This window comes from Dioscorea cayenensis, chromosome 5, assembly GCF_009730915.1.
Source record: "Dioscorea cayenensis subsp. rotundata cultivar TDr96_F1 chromosome 5, TDr96_F1_v2_PseudoChromosome.rev07_lg8_w22 25.fasta, whole genome shotgun sequence".
Classification (NCBI taxonomy): Eukaryota; Viridiplantae; Streptophyta; class Magnoliopsida; order Dioscoreales; family Dioscoreaceae; genus Dioscorea; species Dioscorea cayenensis.
In genome coordinates, this window is record NC_052475.1 from 26,313,835 (window position 1) to 26,337,542 (window position 23,708).

At 36.0% G+C, this 23,708-nt stretch overlaps 2 protein-coding genes across 6 annotated transcripts; one reads left to right on the forward strand and one right to left on the reverse strand.

The window, feature by feature from the left end:
• Positions 1 to 1,494: 1,494 nt before the first annotated feature.
• On the reverse strand, positions 1,495 to 7,022 carry LOC120260311 (zinc finger CCCH domain-containing protein ZFN-like). The gene is made up of 7 exons (XM_039267741.1): positions 6,646 to 7,022; positions 6,097 to 6,254; positions 4,831 to 4,893; positions 4,108 to 4,227; positions 3,648 to 3,944; positions 2,818 to 3,141; positions 1,495 to 2,013 (listed from the first exon to the last, which is right to left on the reverse strand). The coding sequence occupies exons 1-7, from the start codon at positions 6,758 to 6,760 to the stop codon at positions 1,708 to 1,710; spliced, it is 1,383 nt and encodes a 460-aa protein (XP_039123675.1). The 5' UTR covers positions 6,761 to 7,022; the 3' UTR covers positions 1,495 to 1,707.
• A 7,165-nt stretch (positions 7,023 to 14,187) lies between these two features.
• On the forward strand, positions 14,188 to 21,669 carry LOC120260959 (leucine-rich repeat receptor protein kinase MSP1). 5 transcript variants are annotated; one of them, XM_039268562.1, is made up of 4 exons: positions 14,188 to 14,271; positions 16,270 to 16,351; positions 16,734 to 16,807; positions 17,535 to 21,669. In XM_039268562.1, exon 4 carries the CDS (start codon positions 17,594 to 17,596, stop codon positions 21,482 to 21,484), a length of 3,891 nt encoding a protein of 1,296 aa, XP_039124496.1. In that variant the 5' UTR covers positions 14,188 to 14,271; positions 16,270 to 16,351; positions 16,734 to 16,807; positions 17,535 to 17,593; the 3' UTR covers positions 21,485 to 21,669. The 5 variants fall into 5 exon arrangements, with proteins under 5 accessions (XP_039124496.1, XP_039124501.1, XP_039124497.1 ...); XM_039268563.1 differs by lacking the exon at positions 14,188 to 14,271 and adding an exon at positions 15,891 to 15,980; XM_039268564.1 differs by lacking the exon at positions 14,188 to 14,271 and adding an exon at positions 16,012 to 16,156.
• Positions 21,670 to 23,708: the final 2,039 nt, after the last annotated feature.

Below are 23,708 nucleotides of genomic sequence, written 5' to 3' on the forward strand. Positions count from 1 at the left end.
AATTGATCCACCTCCCAAATGATGCTTCTCCATTAGTTGTAACTTCACAGAAAACAGTGTCAGATAGCTTCATGATCAAAATTTATGTCATATAATAATGATGTTAAACCTTCAAGAAACAAAAGACTCAGAAACAGCATGCATCCTTTTTGTCAGATAACTTCCTGCACAACAATGAATATCAAACAGTAGTAAGGTAACTCAAGGTTTTTGCTCTAGCTGCTTCTTATCCATTGTGATTGATCAATTCTTCCATTTATATATAAGTTGTTGAAGACTCTGGGCAACGATCACAACCACGACAACAACCACCGCAGCAACAGCCACGACAAGTTCCAGACAATCAAGCTGATGTAAAACAGCATGAACAACCGCAACCCAATGAACATCCTGAGCAGCAACCCAATGAACATGAATAGTTCGGTATTTAGTATTCTGAAATACTCAAAAAAGTAAAAAATGGGTGCAAGTGCATGGACTTCTCAGGAATAACCTAAACAACGACTTGTTGATCTCCGCAAACATCATAGCAACCCACAGGTTTACTTTACAACTCCCCAAGGGCCTCTAACTCATTTACCTTATTAAAGATCCCATGGTGAAAGCATTATTGCACTCTCAAAAGTCAAAACAATTCTACTTTGTGAACACACTAAAAACATTAAACCTCAAGTAATAAGTGTTATATCACAACATATGTCCAAGTAAAAAAAAATATTATGTTTTCCACATATGCAATAGGCATCATACAGTAATAACCTTTCAAAAGTCACATCTTGCTGCAAATTCAGACACCACATATAGCCATTCAAGTACCATGAATTTAGTCAGTGAGACTAATGTTAAGGGCTAGACCCAATATCAGATTGCAACAAGCTATAATGCATTAACAACAATACACACTTTTTTTATTTTGCAGTAACAGTGGCAGTGCCTTTCAATGAACACAAATTTTGCAAATAAATTCTTCAGCTGTAGTTCTACAATGCCAAAAATTCTATCTTTTAACAATGGAATATAGGACCCACAACACAACAACACAACTCAACCAACCAAAAAATACAATTGCTGAATTCAGCCAAGTTTGTAAATATATATATATATATATATAAACTCTAGTTGTTTGAAAGAGATAAGAATCACCTTTTCCATGCACTTTCAGCAGCCACTTGCATTACTTGAGAGCCTGCCTCATCATTCTGCACGTCATTCCCTCCACCTTGCCCAGCCTACACTGCCCAGGAAGCAGAGTATGGAATTCAGTGGTCATGAAGATACAGCAAGCACAAAAGAAAGGCAAGGCACCTGCAGAACACACTGCAAATCCCTCGTATACTGCATACAATAAGAGAGCAAAAGTGGTAGAAGCATGGTCAGCCCCTACAAGAGAACACAGAAAGCTGGACTGTCAATTCTATGGCCTCACAAGATCCTATCATCTGGAGAGAACAAAAGAATATGCTTGACCTCAGAGTCGTATAATTGCAAACAAACTTTCTGGACCTATGAACCAGTAAAAGTTGCCAGGACTTTTGACATTTGTGTTTTTTGCACAGAATAAAACAGAATGTGCATTGACAAGAAGAAATTTGAAATTCAGAATGTCTTGAATTTACTTTTAAGTAAATGCATCCTCAGATGACATCATGAAAGACTGTACATCACCAGAAATGGGAACTTAATTTACAGAGTTCTTCCCCTGGTAAATTAAGAAAAGGATGAAACTTGACTGGTGGTATGTGAGCCCTCTGCCTCGGTGTTTTCCTCACCAGAAGCCATTTGTCGAGACTCAGAGAGAGAAAGGCGTCTCGACTTTCCTGGACCAGCTTCAACAGGACCTTCTGATGTCAATGTTAACGCAGGAGATCCCGTTGAGGATCCTAACAATCGTCGAACAACTGGAACATCAGCTGTGGGTGCTGCTGGACTGTACATCATGGGATGATCAAATTTACAATTCGGTCCAAATTTGCAGATTCCATAACGAGAATAAAATATGCACAACGGTTCTCCCTGTATATAATAAAAAACAAGTACTATAAGTTATAAATGCCATAACGCTTTCCAAAGGACATGAATAAATGTATATAACTAGCTGATCAATTGGCGTGTGAGAAATTTTAAGTTTTCTTCAAGAATATATATATATATATATATGTATATGTATATATATCAATTAGCCAAAGACATTTCTTAGTGTCAGATCTATTGCAGGTAGGCCTTCAGTTATGGTGAATATTAACTAAAATAACCTATCACAAGGTAAAACAGAATTCGGTATGCAACAATAAATCTGGAATAAATAAGCACAGTTCATGAAAGATTCAGTATTACCCTAAAAAAAATACTAAATGTTAATCAAGAACACAAAAAAAGGAGGGAATACTAGAAAATGCATCCTCTAGACAAAAACTCTCTGATAATGGTACATGCCAAAACACAATGGACACTGCCACACAGAACAAGTATAACTTCAGATGGTAGCTCTTAAAACTATTAATACAAAGGCGCAGAGCAAAAGTTTGAGAAGAGAATCAATGTAAATATTATTTAATAGCCCTACAAAGAAAATTTTAATGTCTGACAACCTACACGTACAACCTATGAGAGTTTGATAAGCACATTTCCTTCCACCCTCACACCACACAGGTCATAAAAAGCATGCGGTTAACAATCAGTTATACCCAGCATGATATAGAACAAAGGACATTAAAAGTTACGAATGTGAACCCATAAGCTATAAACTAAAAACATACAAAAAAAGACAACATTTTAATATAAGAAACAAACAAACTTAAGATTCGTGACACAGCTTACCGGGCGTAATGGAAGGCCCATAGGACTCAACAAGCAGTTAGGAGCAGGTATTAATCTTTCCCTAGGATGATGAAATTTGCAGACTGCACCAAATTTGCAATCTCCAGTCTTCATATAAAATTGGCATTCAGGTTGGTCCGGTCTCTCAGGAAATATGTGTTCCCTCTGTAATGCATACAGACCCATAGGTATTGAACCAGATCGATGATAAGGATATGTCCCCTGAGTTACATTTGTTTCATTCTGGCGTGAAATTCCATAATACTGATTACTCCCTGACGATTGTTGCTGGCTATCTGGAGATGACACAGACCCCAATTGCCCCTGCAGGAAAAAACAAAGGCGTATTTAAGTTTGATGTGGATAAAAGTTCAGATGCATTTTGAACAATTACCCTAGCAAAATTTATTATTGCATGATAACAAAACACAATGACCTATTACATGAACTTCTTGTTCGTCCATATATTTGGAGATGTAGAAACAATAGGAGGCTGAAATGGACCCACCTAAAAGATAGTATGTTTTAATCAGCCCATCAATGGGGTTTCATTCATTAACTTCACCATAAAGGAAATTTTATAAGCAGTGAAATGTTGAAATGATGAGACATTGCTATAGATATTAGTAGCCTTCTACTAAAGGAATCACGAAAGCATGTCCTAATTAATGACATAGTAGCTTCAGCAAAGAACAAATATAAATCATATAATTCAAAAGTAAGATATACACAAAAATGTAGACCAAGTAGTGCCGTCAAAAACAATTATGAGAAGACTTACTGGATATGATAATTGAGTTACAATGGGGAAATTCAGTGGGATGACTTACTGGATATGCATTCCATCCAGGAACTTGAACCAATCCTTGAGGAAGAATTAATTGAGCATAACTTGAGGGACCTTGCCATCGAGGGCTGGGAATGAAAGAAGCTCTTGATATAGGCCAATTTGTGATTGCTCCAGGATAAGACTGTTGACCAGGAGTTGTGGGAGAATGTACAGAAGGATAACCAGGAGAACCACGCAACGAAAGCATTGAATTGGATGGTTGTGGATGATGAAATTTACATGTATTCCCAAACTTACACTGACCAGTTCTTAAATAGTATGCACACTCCTTCTCATTCTAAAAATTGCAAAATAAAAATAAATTATTCAGTAACTTAAAAGCAAACAAAAGAATGCAGGAACAACAGGAAGATTATTTTTTTTTTGTTCAATGGACGAGAAACAAAATATATATATATATATATATATATTTGATGTAAGAAAAAATAACAAGTACAAACCGGGCGGAGTGGATAGCCTAAGATATTTAATTGAACTTTCCCAGCAATTCCTGCCTTATCTTTCGGGTGATGAAATTTACATGTAGCACCAAATTTGCATGTTCCTGTCTTCAGGTAATACTATACAAGAAGAATAACAGAAGAATTAATATCTAGACTTAATACCAAGTGAAAAAGCGTAATGTGAAAAAGGTCAGCATGTAAAATATTTAACAAATATAACAAACAAGCAAAAGGGACTTCCAGACAGTTCTGATATACACCACATAAGTGAATCTTAATGTAGCCATATGCCCGGGTCCTGGATTAATATAATGCCACAAAAAGCTCAAGCCAATCTTCTTGTACCCATAGATAAGTTTCTCCAAAAATAAGTGATTGTAAGATATTTAGGCTGCGGGTTTACTAAATTCTGAAAATGCTGCCGTTCTGCTAGCTCGAGGGTTTGATATCACTCGTGCAATGTGACCACTTGTTCAAAACCAACATTGGCCAGAAAAGTTGAAGTGTAGGTTTTCTTGAACTGCCATTGTCAGTACAATAAAATGGGCTTGAAGACGGAGAGTGTCAAGCATCCAATTGCCAGAAAACAGGAATCAGATGTTTTATCTCAGTGGCCAAGGAAGAATACAAGCAAAAATGACACATGCTTTGCAATTGAAAAAGATCATCAAATGCTTGTATAGAACATAAAGAAAAGAATCAGAAAAAATCAATAAATACCTGGCATTCAGGTTGCCCTACTCTTTCTGGATAGCCTCCCTTAATTCTGGCAGCAGCAACAGCCTGACAAATAAATAAGATAAAGAAAAGGGAATATAAATCAAGAAGGTCAATGTAAATTTAAAAATAAAAAAAACGCATTAAACCATGCTGAGCTACAAATGATGCTTCTAATGGCATCATGAGTAAACCCTCAAGAAAATAATTTTACGCATTCTGGAAAACATGTCAACTTAAAAATCAGCTCAAGAAATTGTTATGGGTAAAAATGTTATTTCAGGAACATAGCAAAGTAAAACAAAAGAATGTCTCATTGTTGGTAATATCAAGAAAACTTATTAAACACAACCTAAAGAGGCAGAACATCTAATTATATACTAATCAAACAGGTCTCACAGCAAACACTCTTCTCATAAATGCTTAGCCATATTATCAAGGTGCAGTGACATGTTAGGAGCTGAGATATAAATTCAATTATAGTTTTAAAGTTTATTTGTGAGTAGTACAAACTTCCATCTGGGAAAGAGCAAATAAGCGACAGTTACTGCTTCCATTGAACAGACCGAAAAGAAGTCCGAAGAACATGAAGCAGCACTGTCTGTCAAAGCACAAGATGATAGAACCAGATAAACTTTATCCGATGATTTTACTTCCATCTGGGAAAGAGCAAATAAGCGACAGTTACTGCTTCCATCGAACAGACCGAAAAGAAGTCCGAAGAACATGAAGCAGCACTGTCTGTCAAAGCACAAGATGATAGAACCAGATAAACTTTATCCGATGATTTTACTTCCATCTGGGAAAGAGCAAATAAGCGACAGTTACTGCTTCCATTGAACAGACCAAAAAGAAGTCCGAAGAACATGAAGCAGCACTGTCTGTCAAAGCACAAGATGATACAACCAGATAAACTTTATCCGATGATTTTTAATTGTAATGATGAATGCACCTCATGAATTAGGAGTAAAGTATTATTTCAAAGATCAGTTACTTATTTTAGACGTAAACATCTCAGCGTTTGCAGTATTCAACCAACCTTAACCAAACTATCTCAAAGACGTACATTGAGTTCAAATAAAGAAAGAAGGAAAACTACAAAGGTAGAACACCTCAAATAAGATAAAGATATATGACCCATATTTAAACGATATATGTTAACAACTGTTAAAACCATCATTTAACAAGATTATTCGAGGTATGGGAAGTGATACAATACTAAACAAGTATGATAAAAATGCAGTCCAGATAACATGCAGATTAATGTACCAGTTTCCTATTGGGAGGGTGGTTAAATCTGCAAGTCATTCCAAATCTACAGAGACCAGTCCTGATGTAATAAGCACAGTCTGGCTCCCCTGGACGCTCGGGATACAGCCCGGACTCCATGGATTCACTCTGTCTCAAGTTCATTTGCCACAATGTCTCTACAACAACAAAAAGATAAAAATAAATCCACACCTCTGACAACATTACAAACAGACATTCTCCAAACCGGAAAAATCACAACTTTACAAGATTACAGACATAAAATACACGCATTAGTGACAAAAGCCATTGAAAATTATTATCCAAGAAACGATAAATAACAAAACCACTGATTTCGCGGGATCAAACAAGCACAATACTAAAAACCGCACAAAATTCCAAAAAATCCCCTGCATTGAAACAAACGATCACGAAACACCAAAAAAATACAGTCAACAAAACCCTAATTCCGATTCCGCGTTATAAGATCCCCGATCCCGCCAACCACCAAAGAACCCGACCCAAAATGCGAGTCACCAAGACCTAACCCTAATCCTAACCCCTTCTCACCCTCATCGATGTCGGTGGCACCCGCCGATGCCGACCCTTCCGCAACGGCCACGGCGACCACCGCACCCCTCACTCCACCACCATGCATCTGGATCCCCACTCCCTCGTAGTCCATCTACCCTCCACTTCCATCATTGGTTAAGCATCTCCACCCCCATTACCACCTCCCCACACCTTCCCGCTTCCGATGGCAATCACAGCGTCGGAAACGCAATCGAAGAGCCAGCTCGAGGCCAAGAGAAGGAGGAGAGGAATGGAGGACGATGCCGAACGCGAAGAGGGATCGAGCTCTCCTCTCCACAAACCATGCGAGAAGGGAATAAGAACCCCCAACCCATCCGCTCCGACAACCAGTCGTTTGTTCCCCTTTTCCGCCAAATAACTACCCCCGCAATCACCCCCTCTTTGCACGAATCTCAAAGCGTGTATTCAATCCTATCTCCCTTGTATTCCCGTCCTCCGCCCTCTCCTCAGCCGCCACCTGTCGAGTCCTCCGTTGCTAACGTTACACTCTCCCGGACCGAATACCACCTCTACTTTCTCCCCCTCGTTCAGCTCACCCGCGAGTCATCTTCGTTTTAGTCTTCCCGTTGTGTTTTTGATACGAAACGTGGGCTTTGGGATTCAGTTTCGTGATCTGTGGTCGTGCTTCGTCACTTGTCTGAGGCTTATAGTGGTCCGCGAGTGAGATGACACTCCCTGTTCAAATAAACCGCGAGGAACTTAAGGTTTTGACCCAGTTTAGTCATGTGTGTTGTATAACCTGGACTTCAATAATCGTGACAAGGGACGTGATGAGGATAGGATAAAGATGATCCGCGGAGGAGAGGAAGCGAGGAATTGTAGGCCGGGCCGGGCTCGGACGGGCTGAGTGGAAAGGAGAGTGACGGGGTGGGCGGGACCCACGGAAGGAAGAGAATGGGGAAAAGGACGGTAGAGAAGATGCCACGTGTATGATTCGGATACGGTGCGTCATGGAAACCTTTCGGGCTCTTTGAAATATTGTTTCACGCTTTTTATAAATGAAGGTGGGCCTCTTTCTAGATTAGGGCCCACTCTAGGATTCTCGGTGGCGTTCTTGGCGTTTCTGCGCTGGCTCACGGCTCAGGCTCCAAGCCGTACTGAACCTATAAATGATTGTTAAGACTTTTATTTATTTATTTATTTTTATTTAAAAGATATAACTAATGTTGCACTATGAGAATTAGATAAATATTATATCCATGCTAAATTACATGATGGTGTTTAAATAATTATGTTATATAAAATATTGCTTGATTTAATTTATTTTTTTATTGCATATCTTGTTTTTTATTCTATACTGGCTTATTTTTATATTTTTTAATATTTTACTTTTGATAGGATAATGATAGAATATTAAATCTCATAATAGATGTCACACAAATTTTTAATATAAAAAACATATACTAAACAAATAAACATTGTTATTGTTTTAACTGAAACCTTCAAATTAAACTAATTTTTTAAATATATTTTTTTATATTTTTTTTAATAAATTGGCGACAAGCACCTTTTTTATTTTTTTGCATTGTGTCTGAGAGGTTTCGAACTCGAGATCTCCCAAACACAAGCAAGGTAGGAAATCACTAGGCTATGCCTTGGTTTCTTTAAATATATTTATGTGTGTAAATTAAATATACATAATTAACCAAAAGAATTAGTGGCAAACGACATGACATAAATGCCAAAATTCATGTAATTATAATTTTTTTAATATATTCAAATGTATTCATAGCATAAACATCAATAACTTTTACAATAAAAATATGATGAATAGAATAACTCATTTATTATCCTATTAGTTACATGGGATCATATTCATATTACATTAAATTCTAGTTAATCGAATCAATTAGAAGCACGAATAACAATGGACCTTTAAAAAAAACACTTAAGAATAGAATAAAGACATTCATCTGGTCATTTTAACGATCATCTAAAGCATATCACCAAAAAATAAAAATATAAACTCATTTAACTAAGCTTTTTAAACATGTCATTATCGATTAAAAAGTATCGATGTAGCTTTATTTTAGCTCTTTAAGCCCAAGTTGGTCAGCTTATTATATTCATTAATAAACTATAACATGAGAACTTTATAAATAAAAATAAAAACTAGAAAATAAATAAAGAAAAAAAAAAGGTCAATTAAAGAAAAAGGGAATATATATATAAAGCACTTAAGAATTTTGTAACTTTTCAAAAGAGAAATCTGGAAGGACGTAAGCCGAGCCACCTAAGCCGAGGCCCGAGCTGCACCGAAAATGAGCTCGGCACGTGGACCCCACGTGCACGCGGGAATGACGTCAGATTGTCAAGAAATTGAGGTCACGTGGCGAAGTCAGTAACCGACACCGGGTATAAACCGGGATTGGGTGGGCTAGTCACCGGTGAAACGGACACGTGTCAATGAATGGGGAGTGGGGTCCGTGCAAGTACCTTAGTCGGCGTTGAAGGTTGTACTTTTTGCGTACTGAAGTTATGGGAACAGGTCACGTGACAAAGTTGTTGCAGCGGATTTGCATGCCCGTGGTTGGTGGAAGAGATCTATGTGCGCAAATATTTGGCTTTGATTGGTTCCATTATTTGGCTTATTTATTTATTTATTTATTTAGATCTTTGATTGATTTGTTATTTTTATAATGAAAAGACATTAACTTCATACATTGCATGTTTCTAATGTACTTTCAATCATGTGTTTTATTTTTAAACTTCAATTAGATTAGTTTTTTATGTTTAGACTTTAGAGTGTGTAACGTACACTTATATATATATATATAATATAATATTGTTGGAATATTAATTTTTGGTAAAAAAAACATTTTCAAATATACGAGAGGCATGTTTGGCATGGCATGATCTCTAAAAAATAATAAAAATATTTAGTACCAACCAAAAATTATCCATGTGTCTCTTTATATAAATATGTATCAATCAAGAGCTTTTGGAACCTTTGTTTTTTTGTTTGGAAGAAAAAATAAAATGCTATGTAGTTTGGTAAATTATGCTATTTTAACCCTTACAATTAATATAAATTTTTGTGCTTCACTATAAATAATTTGCATGAAAATAAATATCTATTATTGATAGATTAAAAACATTAAAATAATTCATTAAATAACCAAAAGGGTCATTCATTTATCATGGACATTTTTTAATTTATGATGGGAAGAAATTTTTAATGCATAAGTTTTTTATGCGTTTACTATTATATGATTTCTTTAGTTATTTAGGTATTCACAATGAAAGATTAAAATAGTGTTTTTTTGTTTTATAAAAATAGTGGAAATTGTTTATTTGGTCCGTAACTTTTGTAACTATTGTTGTGTTTCATATGGTGTTTTTGCTAAAATAAATTTTAATTTATCTATTTTATTTGTAAAATAATAATGGAACTTGGAGCATACCACAAATTTATCAAAATGTGATATCTTTAGTAAATATTGTAATTTTTTTATTGTTTTATTTATGCATGACTGTCATGGTTTTTTCAAGTGAAAAGTAATTTTTTTTACAAATGAATTAAATAAAGTACTACATTGTTATTATTGTTATTTCATTTATTTCAACATCACAAGGGCGGATGAGAAATATATTATGTTATGTCAATGCTATCCTTCAAATTCGGGATTGATTACTTTTTTATTTAAAAAAAAATAACTCCCCATTATTTATGTATTTAACTCCAATTTTCTTTACCTGTCAATACTGGTGTAGTGCAATAATAAAGTATGAAAAAACCAATTCAAGAGGTCAGATATTTAAGTCGCACTTCATGCACATTAATAAAAAAATATAAGTAGTATTACTAATTAACCACGCTGTCATATATATACATATATGAGAAAAAACTTTATCTACTTCTCTGTATATATAATTATATGTGTCATTTTATATAAATATGTATAAATTAGCATCTATTTTGGACTTTTATTTTTTTATTTAGAAAAAATAAAATAATTTTTAGTGTGGTAAATTGTGCTATTTTAAAAATAATCATTACAATTAAAAAAATTATGGTTCGCTGTAAATAATTTGCATGAAAATGAACATCTATTAATAAAGATAAAAAATATTAAAATAATGATATAAATTACTCATTAAATAACCAAAAGCCTCATTCATTTGCCATTAACAGTTTTGAATTTGTGAAGGGAAGAAATTTTCAGTTTATAAGTTTCTTATATATTTACTATTCTACCATGTCTTTAGTTATTTGGGCATTCACAATCTATTAAATGATGTTTTTGTTGTATAAAAATAGTGGAATTTGCTTGTTTGATATGTAGCTTTTGTGCTTGTTTTGTTTCACACTTGCTGTTTTGCTAAAAAAAAAATGATTTATTTATTTTATTTACAGAATAATAATAGAACTTAAGGTATATCACAAATCTATCAAAATGTGATATCTTCTTTATAAATTATAAAAATTTATTACTGTTAATAATTTATTTATGGTGACCACCGTCTTTCAAGTGGAAATAATCTATTTTACAAATGAATTAAATATAATGTTGCATTATTGTTAATATTATTTCAATCATTTCAACGTAACAAAAGTGGATGTATATGTCATGTGAATACAATTAATGGTATATCCATCAAACTCATATTAATAATTTTTTTTATTAAAAAACTAACTCTCCATAATTTATGTATTTCATCTCAGTTTTTTTTTTCTTGTCGATAGTGGTGTGACCCAACGATAATATATAATGGTACATTCAAGAGGTCTAGTGTTTAAGTCACACCTCACAATAAATATTATAAATAATATGATTTGTCCTATTTATTTTATATATATATATATAATTGAAAAAAAATCTCCAATTCTCAGTAGATACAATTATATGTGTATTTTCGTTGCGCTGTATATTATTTGTAAAAAAAAACAAATATACACGGGAGAACAGTGAAAACTACATTTACTTATCAATTTTATTTATTATTAGATTCCATGTTTTGAAAAAAATAAATGAAACAATAACAATAACTTTTGGTTGCCTTGCTCATAATGAGATTCGAGAATAAGTAGCCATCTTTTCACTTATGCGCATTTGAAAGAAGTTGATGATGGGACTGCAAGATTTGGTCAAACTTCGGATTTTATCTCTCAGTCAACTTCTACACGTTTGAGTGATCTATAATTTTATTTTTATTTTTTTTTAATTTTAAGGATCAGGACATGCACGGATATTGGTAGATATTAGTACCAATAACTTGAGAAGCGGTTAATTAAACTTTGTTTTTGGATATATATATATATATAAAGTCAAATGGTCTCATGAGTTTTTATTTTTATTTTTTTCAGTTTTAATTAATCTAGCTAACTACTTGTCACCTATATGATGATTGTACAAATTAATTTAAAATGTAATATTTATGCGTCACCGAGGAAAAATTTAATGGCTGTCATCTATTTGGAATTCATCTGAGTATATTGTTTATCTTCTAAATGTTTTTGGGAAAAACAACAAATAATCATATCATTATTTTCCAAGAGTGCATGTTTTTTTTTATTAAGCCCGGCCGCTGCTATAATGAGAACTTAACTTATCAACCAAGTGGTCTATTATAGCCGGATCACCAATAAAATCCTTCACAAATGGTAAGAGATGACACATTTCTAGAAGTATAAATAGTAATTGTGTATGTGTGGTCTCAACGCCAATATGTGCTTGGGTTCCGCACTTACTTGCTCTACCGAGATTTATGCATATCTCTGCTTTTCTTAGCGGTTAAACAACTCATTTTAGCTAAAAAAAAACTTAACTTATGAATTAATATGATTCTCCAAAATTTTCTTTTAATTCTTCCAGGAGAAGAGTAGTTATAAGGAAAAATAATTCGAGTGGTCTTTGTACCCGTTGTTTTATCTTCTTTTGTGAACTATCTTCGGTATATTCATTGAGACCGTTAAAGTTGAATGAGCATGACAAGAATGCCTTAACCTCAATTTCTTCACCTTGATCTTGACATAAGCTTGAGCAAACCTCAAAGTGAACTCGAAACAAACTCTGCACCCTAGTAATAAGATTAGATGAACTCATCATGATGTCACCTCCTTACCATGAGCTTGTGTAAAGACTAACAAATGAAAGAAAGTAAAACTTAAGGTTAAATTTTAAAAACAAATTAATAATAATAGATACATTTGATTAAATTAAAAAAAAAAAAATTGAGTAAGATTTTAAAATCCAAGCATAGTTTTTTTTAAATATACGTGAATAAATTACGGATTAAGCAATTCAATTATTGTAATTGTAGAATCATTTTTTTATATCACAAATACAAATTACATTTTCTAATCAGTCTTATTTAAACTAAATAAATATATGTTTACAATAAATGGCAATGGATGCAAATCAATTAACTATTTTATTAATTGATAAAATCTGACTCAACACAAGTAAAGCTAAAACCAGTTTGGTTTCGATTGTTGGCAATTAAAAGATATATGTTTCATATATATAATAATATTTTGTTGATAAAAATAAAGTCTTAAGTTTCAAAATCATAAAAAAATTATTTTTGAAAATCCATTCATTAAAAAAATCTTCTAACTGATAAATTTATATATACATCTTAAAAATTTATTTTAATTGAATATAAACTCATCACGCAAAAAATTTGATTGATTTGAACTCAAATTAACATGTGTTTCCAAGTTGTCAAGCATGAAATGATCAACTTCACTTACATGACATCAAACAACCAAAACATAAAATAAAAATACATCAAAATTATAACTCTCATTTATTTTATTTTATTTAATTTTTTTGCCTTTGCAAAATATATCTCTAGAATAATCATAAAGCCTGTGAACATTAAAAAGATGAAAAAGTTTGTTTAATTCCACTGCCAATGCCTGTGGTTCTATAGTTGTTGGGATTGATACCCATGAGACTCCCATGCAATTTATAGAAACCTTTCATAGAGTTGTTCAAAAGTTTTTTGGCGTGGAAGTAAACTTCAATAAGACATTTATATATATATATATATTTCATTAATTAAATAAACAAAATAAAAAGAGAATATCTCTAGCTGTTTCATACTCCATTTTTATTAAAAAAAAATAAAATTAAAATGTTATATTTTCGATGCATGTCATTCCACCATTCACCAACCAAAAGTAACGTCTTCAGAGGCATGGAATTGCAGTGTGATACCAAACAGCAAAAGCCTCAAAGCTCAACTCTTGAACTGCCACGTGTATAATTTAACACATGGCATTTATTTATTGGATAAAAACTAATTCTAGATGTTTGTTATTGTGTATGTGATCTCTTAGGGGAGGGTAGTGTGGGAGTGGCGGTAAGCGGTAACCGTCGGTTTTGGACTTTAGTGAAGAGATGAAGGAAATCCCACGCTGAGTGCATGCGCTTGTGACTAACGTACGAAAAAAAAATTATTATTTTTTTTTAAAATATTTAAAATATAAAAAAAATAATGATTTATTCCAGACAATGAATCAGAAAAAGATATATAAGCAATATACACAAGAAATGCACTCACTCCATCTTCTTTCCTCTCTCTCTCTCTCTCTCTCTCAGGTTGGTGATGAAGCTTCTTTCCATGGCTTCTCTTGAGAACCAACTCATTGAGGTCTCTCTCTCTCTCTCTCTCTCTCTCTCTCTCTTTAGATAATTATGGTGTTATGTTTGAGTAGTGTTGTTGTTGATGTGTGAGTGGTGGTGGTGGTGGTGGTGGTGTATAGGTTGGTATTAAATGATGTATTTTTTGGAGAATGGATCATGTTTACATGTATGTGTTGGCATTTGGTTTGAAGGAGGTCTAAGTGATGACAAATTTGCTCTTTTTTTTTTGGTGGATGAAGAGTTTGTTGTTGTTTTTATTTGTGTAGATTTGTGTTAGTTTTGCGTCACTGTAGCTGATTTTCTTGTGTTTTTGTTTTTCCTAGAGAAATGGTTGTTGTTTTAGAAACTCTGTGATTTTGGGTTTCTTTGGGTTTTTTATTTTTAGTTTTAGTTTTTTTAACTAAAAATTAAGAAAATGTTTATCTTTTTTATTTTCTATAGTTCTTTCCTGCACTCTCCCCATTGCAGGATTTTTGGATAGATTTGATATTTTGAGGGGCTCGAGAAGCTGCTTTTTCCATGAAAATTTTCTTTTGTTTCTTATAAACACTGTTGTTCATCTGGTTTTTCGAAATCCACACATTTCTCACAATTTTTTGGTGATAAATTTAGGAAAAAGAGTTTTCTTTTTAGATTTTAGTTTAAGATCGAAATGCTTATTTCAATCAATAAATTCTTATTCCAATCTAACTTTCGCTCAATAAGACATCAACTAAGATTCATTTTCCCATTTTTTTTTCTCCACAGTGCATCGAGTAGAGCCATAAAGCCTAAAGGCACAAACTTTTCACTCAACTTCATCCTGTTCCTCCACTGCCATTTAGAAAACTCTAAGCCCAACCTTTTGCCTCTGAATTCCAGCTAAAGGTGCCACCTTTACCTCTCTGGCCAAACTGTGAGTTCCTGCCTAGATTCCACCAGTAATGCCTCCTAGGTTTAGCGTTTTCTAGAGCTCTGCTGGCTTTTCTTGATAAGCTGGTAAGATGAGGTCCTCACTCTATCTGCCATCTTTTCCTCTCCCAGCTTCATTTATAATGAAGCACTGAAGCTTAAGTGTATGTATGTGTATATATATATTTATTATTCTAAAGTCTATATCTCTTGTCTTTATTTATGGTGTGGGGTTGGCACTGGCTTGGGGGATTCTCCAGGTTTTGTGGCTTTTTTTGTCTTTATGTTTTGTGTGCTTGCTCGTGTGGTATGGGGTGGTGGGTCTGCTTTAATGATGGTTTTGCTACATAAATATAATGCATATCAAGGTGCCATACCTTGCTTTTTCATTTCGGTCTCTTTCTTTCCTTTCTTTCAGTTTTTATCTTGGGGTTTCTTTTCACTATTTGCTTGTTTTTAGCTCCTGTTTATGGCTTGTGGGTTCTCATCATACTGTATCAATGAGTGAGAGAACCTTCTATCAATATTTTATATATGCTATTCTTTGTTTTATTATAATGGATGGCTGTGGAGTGGATGCATGTAATTGATGTTATGGATGGCTGTGGAGTGGATGCATGTAATTGATGTTAAGTGGTTTTCTCTTGGTGCGGCTCTTCTTCAGTTTTTATAATGTATACAATGATGCTATGCTTTGCTTTTCACTGGTGTGCTTTTTTTCAACCTTATCTTTTGGTTCTGTTCACTGTTTGCTGGTTTCTTGCTTTTGTTTGTGGTTTCTGTTTGTTCTTGTTTGCATTTCAGAATGGTTGTGCCGAGTACTGAGTAAGAAAACCATATATGGCTATATGTTACTTGTTTGTTTGTTTTCTCCTCTGCAAAATAGACTAGAGTGTTTCGGGAATTCAGTATAGGGATCATTTGTATTTTTATAACAGCGATCAAAGAGAATGAATGTAGCCATTAAGGAAAGTTTCGTGGTGTAGCTGTTAGGTTTTGTGGTAATCCAAGATTTTAACTGTGATTTACTTATGGAATTGTTTGATATTCCTGGGTTTTGCATAGTTATTTCCATAAGTTACAATAAAACATGGCCTTTGTTGTAATATCACAGCTTCTGGTGCATGGAGGTGACTGTTGATGATCTTGTCGGTCAGGTGAGCGTGAAAGCTAATCACTTAGTTGAAACTTGAAAGGTGAACCTCTTACCTAATTCTTTTTGTTTTTTTGGTTATTACTTTTGCTTTTTTTCGTTTTGTATTTTTTATGTGGTTCTCTTAATAATTTCATGAACTACACAGCTTGTTGTATGCTTGCTGAATGCCTCTATTTGTATTTTAATCTTGACCAGTTATTGTCATGCTTGTGTTTGATCAGAAATTTAGAACACAACAAAGTTGACTTCAAGACTGTTTTTGTAGTGGATATATTTGACAAGTAGGAAAACACTTTAAAAAAATCAGATAAATAATAAAAGAAGGAAGGTATTTCAAATTGGGAAAGATATTCATTGCTTGACCTATTTTTTCAAGATTTATTGAAAGAAAATTTTTGTCATGAACCAATGGATGCCTGCAGGTTTTATTTTCTGGAATAATTCTTTGGGCGCAAGAGTGAACTGCATAAACTTGTGCAGACTGCTACTTTGAATCGTGAGTATCATCTGACAAAATCTAGTTGTATAATTAGGCTGTTATAACACAAAATGAATTTGGCCATTAGACTCTTGATGCGCCACTGGAAATGGTTTTCAATGAACAATATATGCTGGTAATGACATTGGAAATTGCTGATGGTAGTTTTTGATTGATAAAAGAAAATATTCACGTTGTGACTATTCCTGTTGATCATCAGAAATGCACTTTTCCATTAGGACATCAATCATAAGTTAATTGCTGAATGCCTGAGGAATTGAACGGTCTTAGTGAGAGCAGCTTGCATAATTTGTGACAGATTTTTGGGTCTAATCCAGTCATACTTAACTACAAGTATAAACAAACGTTAGAAATTTGTCAGTGGGTATACTTTATATAAATAAATGTGAAATGCGTCAATGTTTTAGTCATGAGAACAAGTCACAATTTTGTCATTCACTTTCTTTTGGTATGAGTGTCAGCCAACCTGTTACTAAAAGAGCAGACATATATACATGCAAAACCGGCATAAAAGTGACATGTTCTATAAATTATTTCGCCATTTTAATATTCAAGCAAAGCTACCACTTTGTTACTTGCTGAAAAAAGAATAATATTACTTTGAAGTAAAAGTAAGAAGTTTGTATAGAATGCGGAAATTCCAATTCAGAGATTCTCTCATTTTATCAAGTTTTATCTGTATTTCTTCTCTGATCTAATAACCTTTAATATTTGATAAATGCAGGTAAACTCCCTTCAACCCAAAGGCTGGCGTTCTTTGAAGAACATTAATCAGTCATAAAGATGTTTACAACAGCATCAAGATGTCAGATATCTCATGCTCTGGCAAGCTTCATTGTCGTCTCCCTCTGCTTATCCATCTCAGACGCTAATTACTTGGTAGACATTCAGTCACTGTTCACTCTCAGAGATTCATTAGCCGAGGGAAGACATCTCCTTTCAAGTTGGTTCAATCAGGAAATTCAGCCATGCAATTGGTCTGGTGTGACATGTATTGATTCCATAGTTCATGGCATTGACTTATCCAATAAAAATTTGAACATTCTATTTCCTAGCTGCATAGTTGCATTCCGGTCACTAGAGCTCCTCAACTTCAGCAACTGTGGCTTCACTGGCCAAATTCCCGAAACATTAGGCGACCTGAAGAATCTAAAGCACCTGGACTTGAGCAATAACCAACTCAATGGAGCTCTACCATCATCACTCACTGACCTGAAAATGCTCAAAGAACTAGTGCTCGGTTCGAATCTCTTGTCTGGAAGTTTAATCCCACTTATAAATCTTAGAGGTCTCACGAAGCTCTCCATCTCTGCAAACTCTTTTGAAGGAAGCATTCCATCTGAAATTGGTTATATGCAGTACCTGGAACATCTGGACTTGAGCACGAATTCTTTTTCAGGAACTTTACCTTCCAGCTTCGGCAACCTGACTAAGCTCTTACACTTTGATTGTAGCCGTAATGGGCTAACTGGTGAAATTTTTCCTGGCATTGGATCATTATCGAAACTCCTCACCATGGACTTGTCTTACAACAGCATGACTGGATCTCTACCTGGAGAGCTCGGCAGACTGACAAGTTTGGAGGCATTGTGGTTGGGACCAAATGAGTTCAGTGGTAGTATTCCAATTGAAATTGGCAATCTGACACAGCTTAAGGTCTTCTCCATTCATAGCTGCAAGTTGACCGGAAGAATTCCTGAAGAGATCTCCAATTTCAAAAGATTGACTGAGTTGGACTTATCAGAGAACAGCTTTTCAGGGGAGCTGCCTGCAGGTATCGGAGAATTAAAATATTTGTTATACCTGGTTGCTGCTAATGCTGGACTGAATGGGCGTATACCCGAAAGTTTGGGTAGCTGCAAGATTCTGAAGATGTTGGATTTGTCATTCAACTCGCTTTCCGGTTCATTGCCTGAAAGCCTTGCTGGGCTAGAATCAATCACTTCATTTATCGCTGAAGGCAATCGTTTATCTGGTCCTATACCCATCTGGATTTCAAATTGGAAAATGGTGAGATCTATCAGATTGGGTAAGAACCTGTTTAACGGGTTTTTACCTCCATTGAAGCTTCCATACCTAACTACATTCTCTGCTGATTCCAACCAGCTCTCGGGCAAAATTCCATCCGGGATATGTGAAGCGGTGTCACTAACTATTCTCTCGTTGTCGGAGAACTTACTCACTGGAAGCATTGCGGAGACCTTCAAAGAATGTTCGAATCTTACTGATTTGATCTTGCTGGGAAACAATTTGTACGGTGGAATACCAGGATATCTTGGGAAACTGAATCTGGTTACTCTGGAGCTTTCTCACAACAATTTCATCGGTTTACTCCCTGATGAATTATGGGAATCTCAGACCATTATAGAATTCTCAGCTAGTAGCAATAAACTTGTCGGTCAGATACCAAGTAAAATTGGCAAGATGACTCAATTGCAAATGCTACAACTCGATGACAATCTTTTTGAAGGAGAGATTCCAAGCTCCATTGGGAGATTAAGAAACCTGACCAATTTGTCTTTGAATGGAAATAGGTTATCTGGACCAATTCCAACTGAGCTTTTCAACTGTGAGAGCCTTGTAGCAGTCGATCTCGGTTCGAACAACCTGACTGGGTCAATACCAAGAAACATTTCTCAGCTGAAGTTACTTGACAACTTGGTCTTGTCGGGCAACCAACTTTCAGGTCATATCCCTGGTGAGGTCTGCTATGGTTTTCAGAAGGTTCCTTATCCAGAATCTGAATTCAACCAGCATTACGGTGTGCTTGATCTCTCCAACAACAACTTAGAAGGTCTGATTCCTGCGGCCATACAAAACTGCACTGTGGTTAAAGAGCTGCGTCTGCAAGGCAACAAGCTCAATGGCAGCATCCCTCCTGAGCTTGCAGATCTTTTGAACCTGACCTTCATTGACCTTTCTTTCAATTTTTTAACCGGTCCTATTTTACCGACGTCCATCCCCTTGACAAATCTGCAGGGCCTTATCTTGTCAAATAACAAGTTCGATGGCTCAATTCCAGACAACATAAGCTCCATCTTGCCAAGCTTAGTGAAGTTGAATGTATCGGGCAATCAGCTGACTGGCTTCTTTCCTCAGTCCTTGTATCATATCAAGACCCTCACAGATCTAGACATCAGCCAGAATTCCCTCTCTGGTTATATTCCATTCTCTGGAAGCACCAATGGAGAAATGAGCTCACTTCTCATATTCAATGTCAGTAATAACCATTTCACCGGTGCCCTATCTGACACCATTTCGAATCTTACTTCGCTTTCTGTTCTTGATCTCCATAACAATGGACTTACTGGCGGCTTACCATCTTCGCTTTCTAAACTTTATTACTTAACGTATCTGGATGTCTCAGACAATGATCTTCAGGATGCTATCCCTTGCAGCATATGTAACATTGTCGGCCTTTCGTATATCAATTTCTTTGGCAACAGATTCGATCGGTATTCACCTGAGGACTGTGATCCAACCAAGCAGTGTTCAGCTAACCATATGACTTCCCCGCCATTGGTTGCTTATCTGTCTTCTCATTCACTCAACCAGGCTTCTAAGTGGGGCATAACAATAGGTGCTGTTGCAAGCTTCTTTGTATTGCTATATTTCCTTCTTAGATGGAGAAGGAGAAGTCAGAAAGCCAAAGCTCTTGCTTCTTCTACTGGTAAGGCGAAGCCAGCTGCCATTGAGCCATCGTCTACCGATGAGCTTCTTGGAAAGAAGTTGAGGGAACCACTGAGCATAAACATTGCCACTTTTGAGCACCCTCTGCTCCGGTTATCACTTGCTGATATCTTAAAAGCAACCGAGCATTTCAGCAAAGCACGAATCATCGGTGATGGCGGGTTTGGCACAGTCTATAAGGCAATTCTCCCGGAGGGTCGAATGGTTGCAATCAAAAGGCTTAATGGTGGGAATCACTTTCAAGGTGACAGGGAGTTCTTGGCAGAGATGGAGACAATAGGAAAGGTAAAGCACCGGAACTTGGTTCCATTGCTTGGATACTGTGTTTTCAGCGATGAAAGATTCTTGATATACGAGTACATGGAAAACGGGAGTCTTGAACTCTGGTTGAGAAATGAGGCTGATGCAGTTGAAACACTTGGGTGGCCAATCCGTTTCAAGATTTGCATCGGTGCAGCTCGAGGTCTGGCCTTCTTGCACCATGGTTTTGTTCCGCATATCATCCACAGAGACATGAAATCAAGCAACATTCTACTAGACAAAGCTTTTGAACCGAGAGTGTCTGACTTCGGGCTGGCACGGATAATCAGCGCGTGTGAAACTCATGTCAGCACAGACCTTGCAGGCACATTTGGCTACATTCCTCCGGAATATGGACAAATGATGAAGGCAACAGCTAAGGGTGATGTGTATAGTTTCGGTGTTGTAGTGCTGGAGTTGTTAACAGGTCGACCGCCTACTGGCCAAGAAGAAGTTGATACCGGAGGAAATTTGGTTGGTTGGGTCAGGTGGATGATCGCACAGGGGAAAGAATATGAGGTATTTGATGCATGCTTGCCGAAAATGGGGCTGTCGAGGGACCAGATGTCACGTGTGCTCATTGTTGCAAGAGCTTGCACTGCTGATGAGCCGTGGAAGAGGCCGAGCATGCTCGAGGTGGTGAAGTTGTTCAAGGAGATAAAAATGATGGCTGGCCATGTTTAGTTCAAAGGAATGTGTGAATACTTGAAATCATGTTATCTTGTGATGTTTGAAACTATAACTATGCTTTGTGCTCCAACCTATCTAATCTGAACATCTAGTGTACTTGGTTGAAATTTCATATTGCGTACGTGTTGTTTGTTGATTCTGGACTTGTGAGTACGTAACGGTGTATAAGTTTTCTGCAATTTTTTTTGTCTTGTGTTTCTCATGTTTGTGTTGTTGGATCAAACTTATTAATGTAATTTAGATCGTTGTTTCTTACATTAGATGTTAGTAATCTCCCTGGTGAATTATTGTTATAATTATTACTCCCTCCATTCTTTTTTACTTGTCATTTTTATCTAATTCATACCGGTTAAGGAAAAGTGGTTAAAGTTAATTGGTTATCAATATTTTATAAAAAATTTCATTATTTTCCAAAGTGAAAATTGCCAAAAAAACCCTTTAAGTTTGTAAAATTGCCAAAAACACCCCGTTAGTTTTGCAATCCCTAAAAACCCCCTCCTTTTAAACTCTATGTTTTTCAAACCCCCAAACCCTGTAACAGATGTGAACGGAGTGAGTTTCAAATTTTATGGACGAAAATGCCCTTGCATAGGGAGTCGTGGCTGCAGCCATCTCGGCGATTTGAGAGGAAGTGGGGTGGTTTTCGGTAGGGTAACCCCGAGAGACGAATTTATTGGAGCCGTTTACTTGCTTTTTCTCAACTCGCGTCTTCAACTCTTCCATTTCAGTCTGTCTCCGAGTTGTCTCTACCGTGAAAGCCTCTCTGTATTTCTGACTTTTTCTTTTCCACGGTATCTCAAAGGAGAAGTCCCCCGCAGACTAGTTGGCATTTCATCGATTCTGCAATCTAAGGTATTGAGTATGGTTTTATGTTAACTATTCATTACAAAGAAAGATTTTTTTCGGTTTTGTTTTGTGTTCTGCTTTTTGTTGGAAGATATTGAAGTCTGCATGGGGATTTCTACTTTGGGGTTTTTGTTAGTCTGTGGGAGATTTCTCGGCTAGGGTTTTTGTTTTTGTTTTTGCATTTTTGTCTAGTATACACTATCGAAAAAAGTTTTTTTCGATTGTTATGATTAGTGTAATATTTATAATGTACATTTCCCTTTTCATTTGATATGGTTGCGATTTTACAAATGAGGGTTGACATTTAAGAAATGAGATGTTACGAGTTTAAGTTTTGTTGTCATTTGTTTAAGTATTCTCGTCTCTGTTTAATAAGCTGGGTCTCTGTTTAACATTTGATATCTCTGTTTAATAACTAAGAGTTTACCGTTTAAAACCTTAAATTTGCGCTAAACTTTTGTGAATCTGCATGTTGAATGTGTTTATTATTATCGCAGTCGGTGATTATGGCGGTCAACCCTAGTTAATGGGCGATGCTATTTGACACGGTGAGTGGAGACTTTAGTGAATTGAAAAAAATAACATGACCCCTCGACACTGGGAGATTATTCGACGGACACCGTTTGCTGCGTTATTTGAGTGGAAGCTATATACCAAAGAGGGCCCTTCTTGATTCTCTTTTTGCAAAGATACGATGGTCGCACTGATAAATTCGGGATCGGGAAAGCTCGCTGAGTTTGAGACCTCGAGATGTGACCCTCGTTCTTTGTACTGCGTTGCGATGGCGGCCGCGGTGGTCTTTCGAAGAAGAAAACCCCGGTCGGGCGTTCGAAGGGAGGTATCTATCAAAAACCCTACGAGAGCAGCAGAGACTCCATCAAGAGTACTGCGGTGCAACTTGTTCGACGGAGGGGAAGAAGATAATTTTTGTCAAACTCACGATGGTGTACCTCATGGGTGCAGTCCTCTTCCCAAATACGTCGTACTCGGTTCGAGCCCTGGATCGTTGATTATGTCGATGATCTACCGAGCCATGGAGGCGTCACGCGTAGGGCGCGACGGCGCCCTGAGTGGCTTATGGAGGATATTCCACAGCGGCCGCTCGAGTGCAAGATAGATGCGCTGGAAGAAGACCAACACGGGGTATATTAAGGGTTGCTCGGTCGCTTAACGTCCCGGTTTTACTGGTGGCCGGAGCGGGGAAGAAAGTCCGTTTCGTCGAGATCCCAAGGATCTTTGTGCTACGGTGAAAGTACTTTACGGGAAGCAAGCGACGTGAGAAACTCAGCTTTGTCATCGCTCGATGGAAAAGAGGTAATAAATCATGGACAATGTTTAACATAAGTCTTTAATGTTTAAACATTTTATTTAG

What these genes read in the sequence shown, in the direction of transcription:
- LOC120260311 (XM_039267741.1), bottom strand. Translation starts at nt 6,760, where the DNA reads ATGGACTACGAGGGAGTGGGGATCCAGATGCATGGTGGTGGAGTGAGG. An exon ending in TAGGGCAACCTGAATGCCAG is followed by an intron (nt 4,228 to 4,830) that starts GTATTTATTGAT and finishes CTTCTTGTATAG; the next exon opens with TATTACCTGAAGACAGGAAC. An exon ending in TAGGCTATCCACTCCGCCCG is followed by an intron (nt 3,945 to 4,107) that starts GTTTGTACTTGT and finishes TGCAATTTTTAG; the next exon opens with AATGAGAAGGAGTGTGCATA.
- LOC120260959 (XM_039268562.1), top strand. Translation starts at nt 17,594, where the DNA reads ATGTTTACAACAGCATCAAGATGTCAGATATCTCATGCTCTGGCAAGC.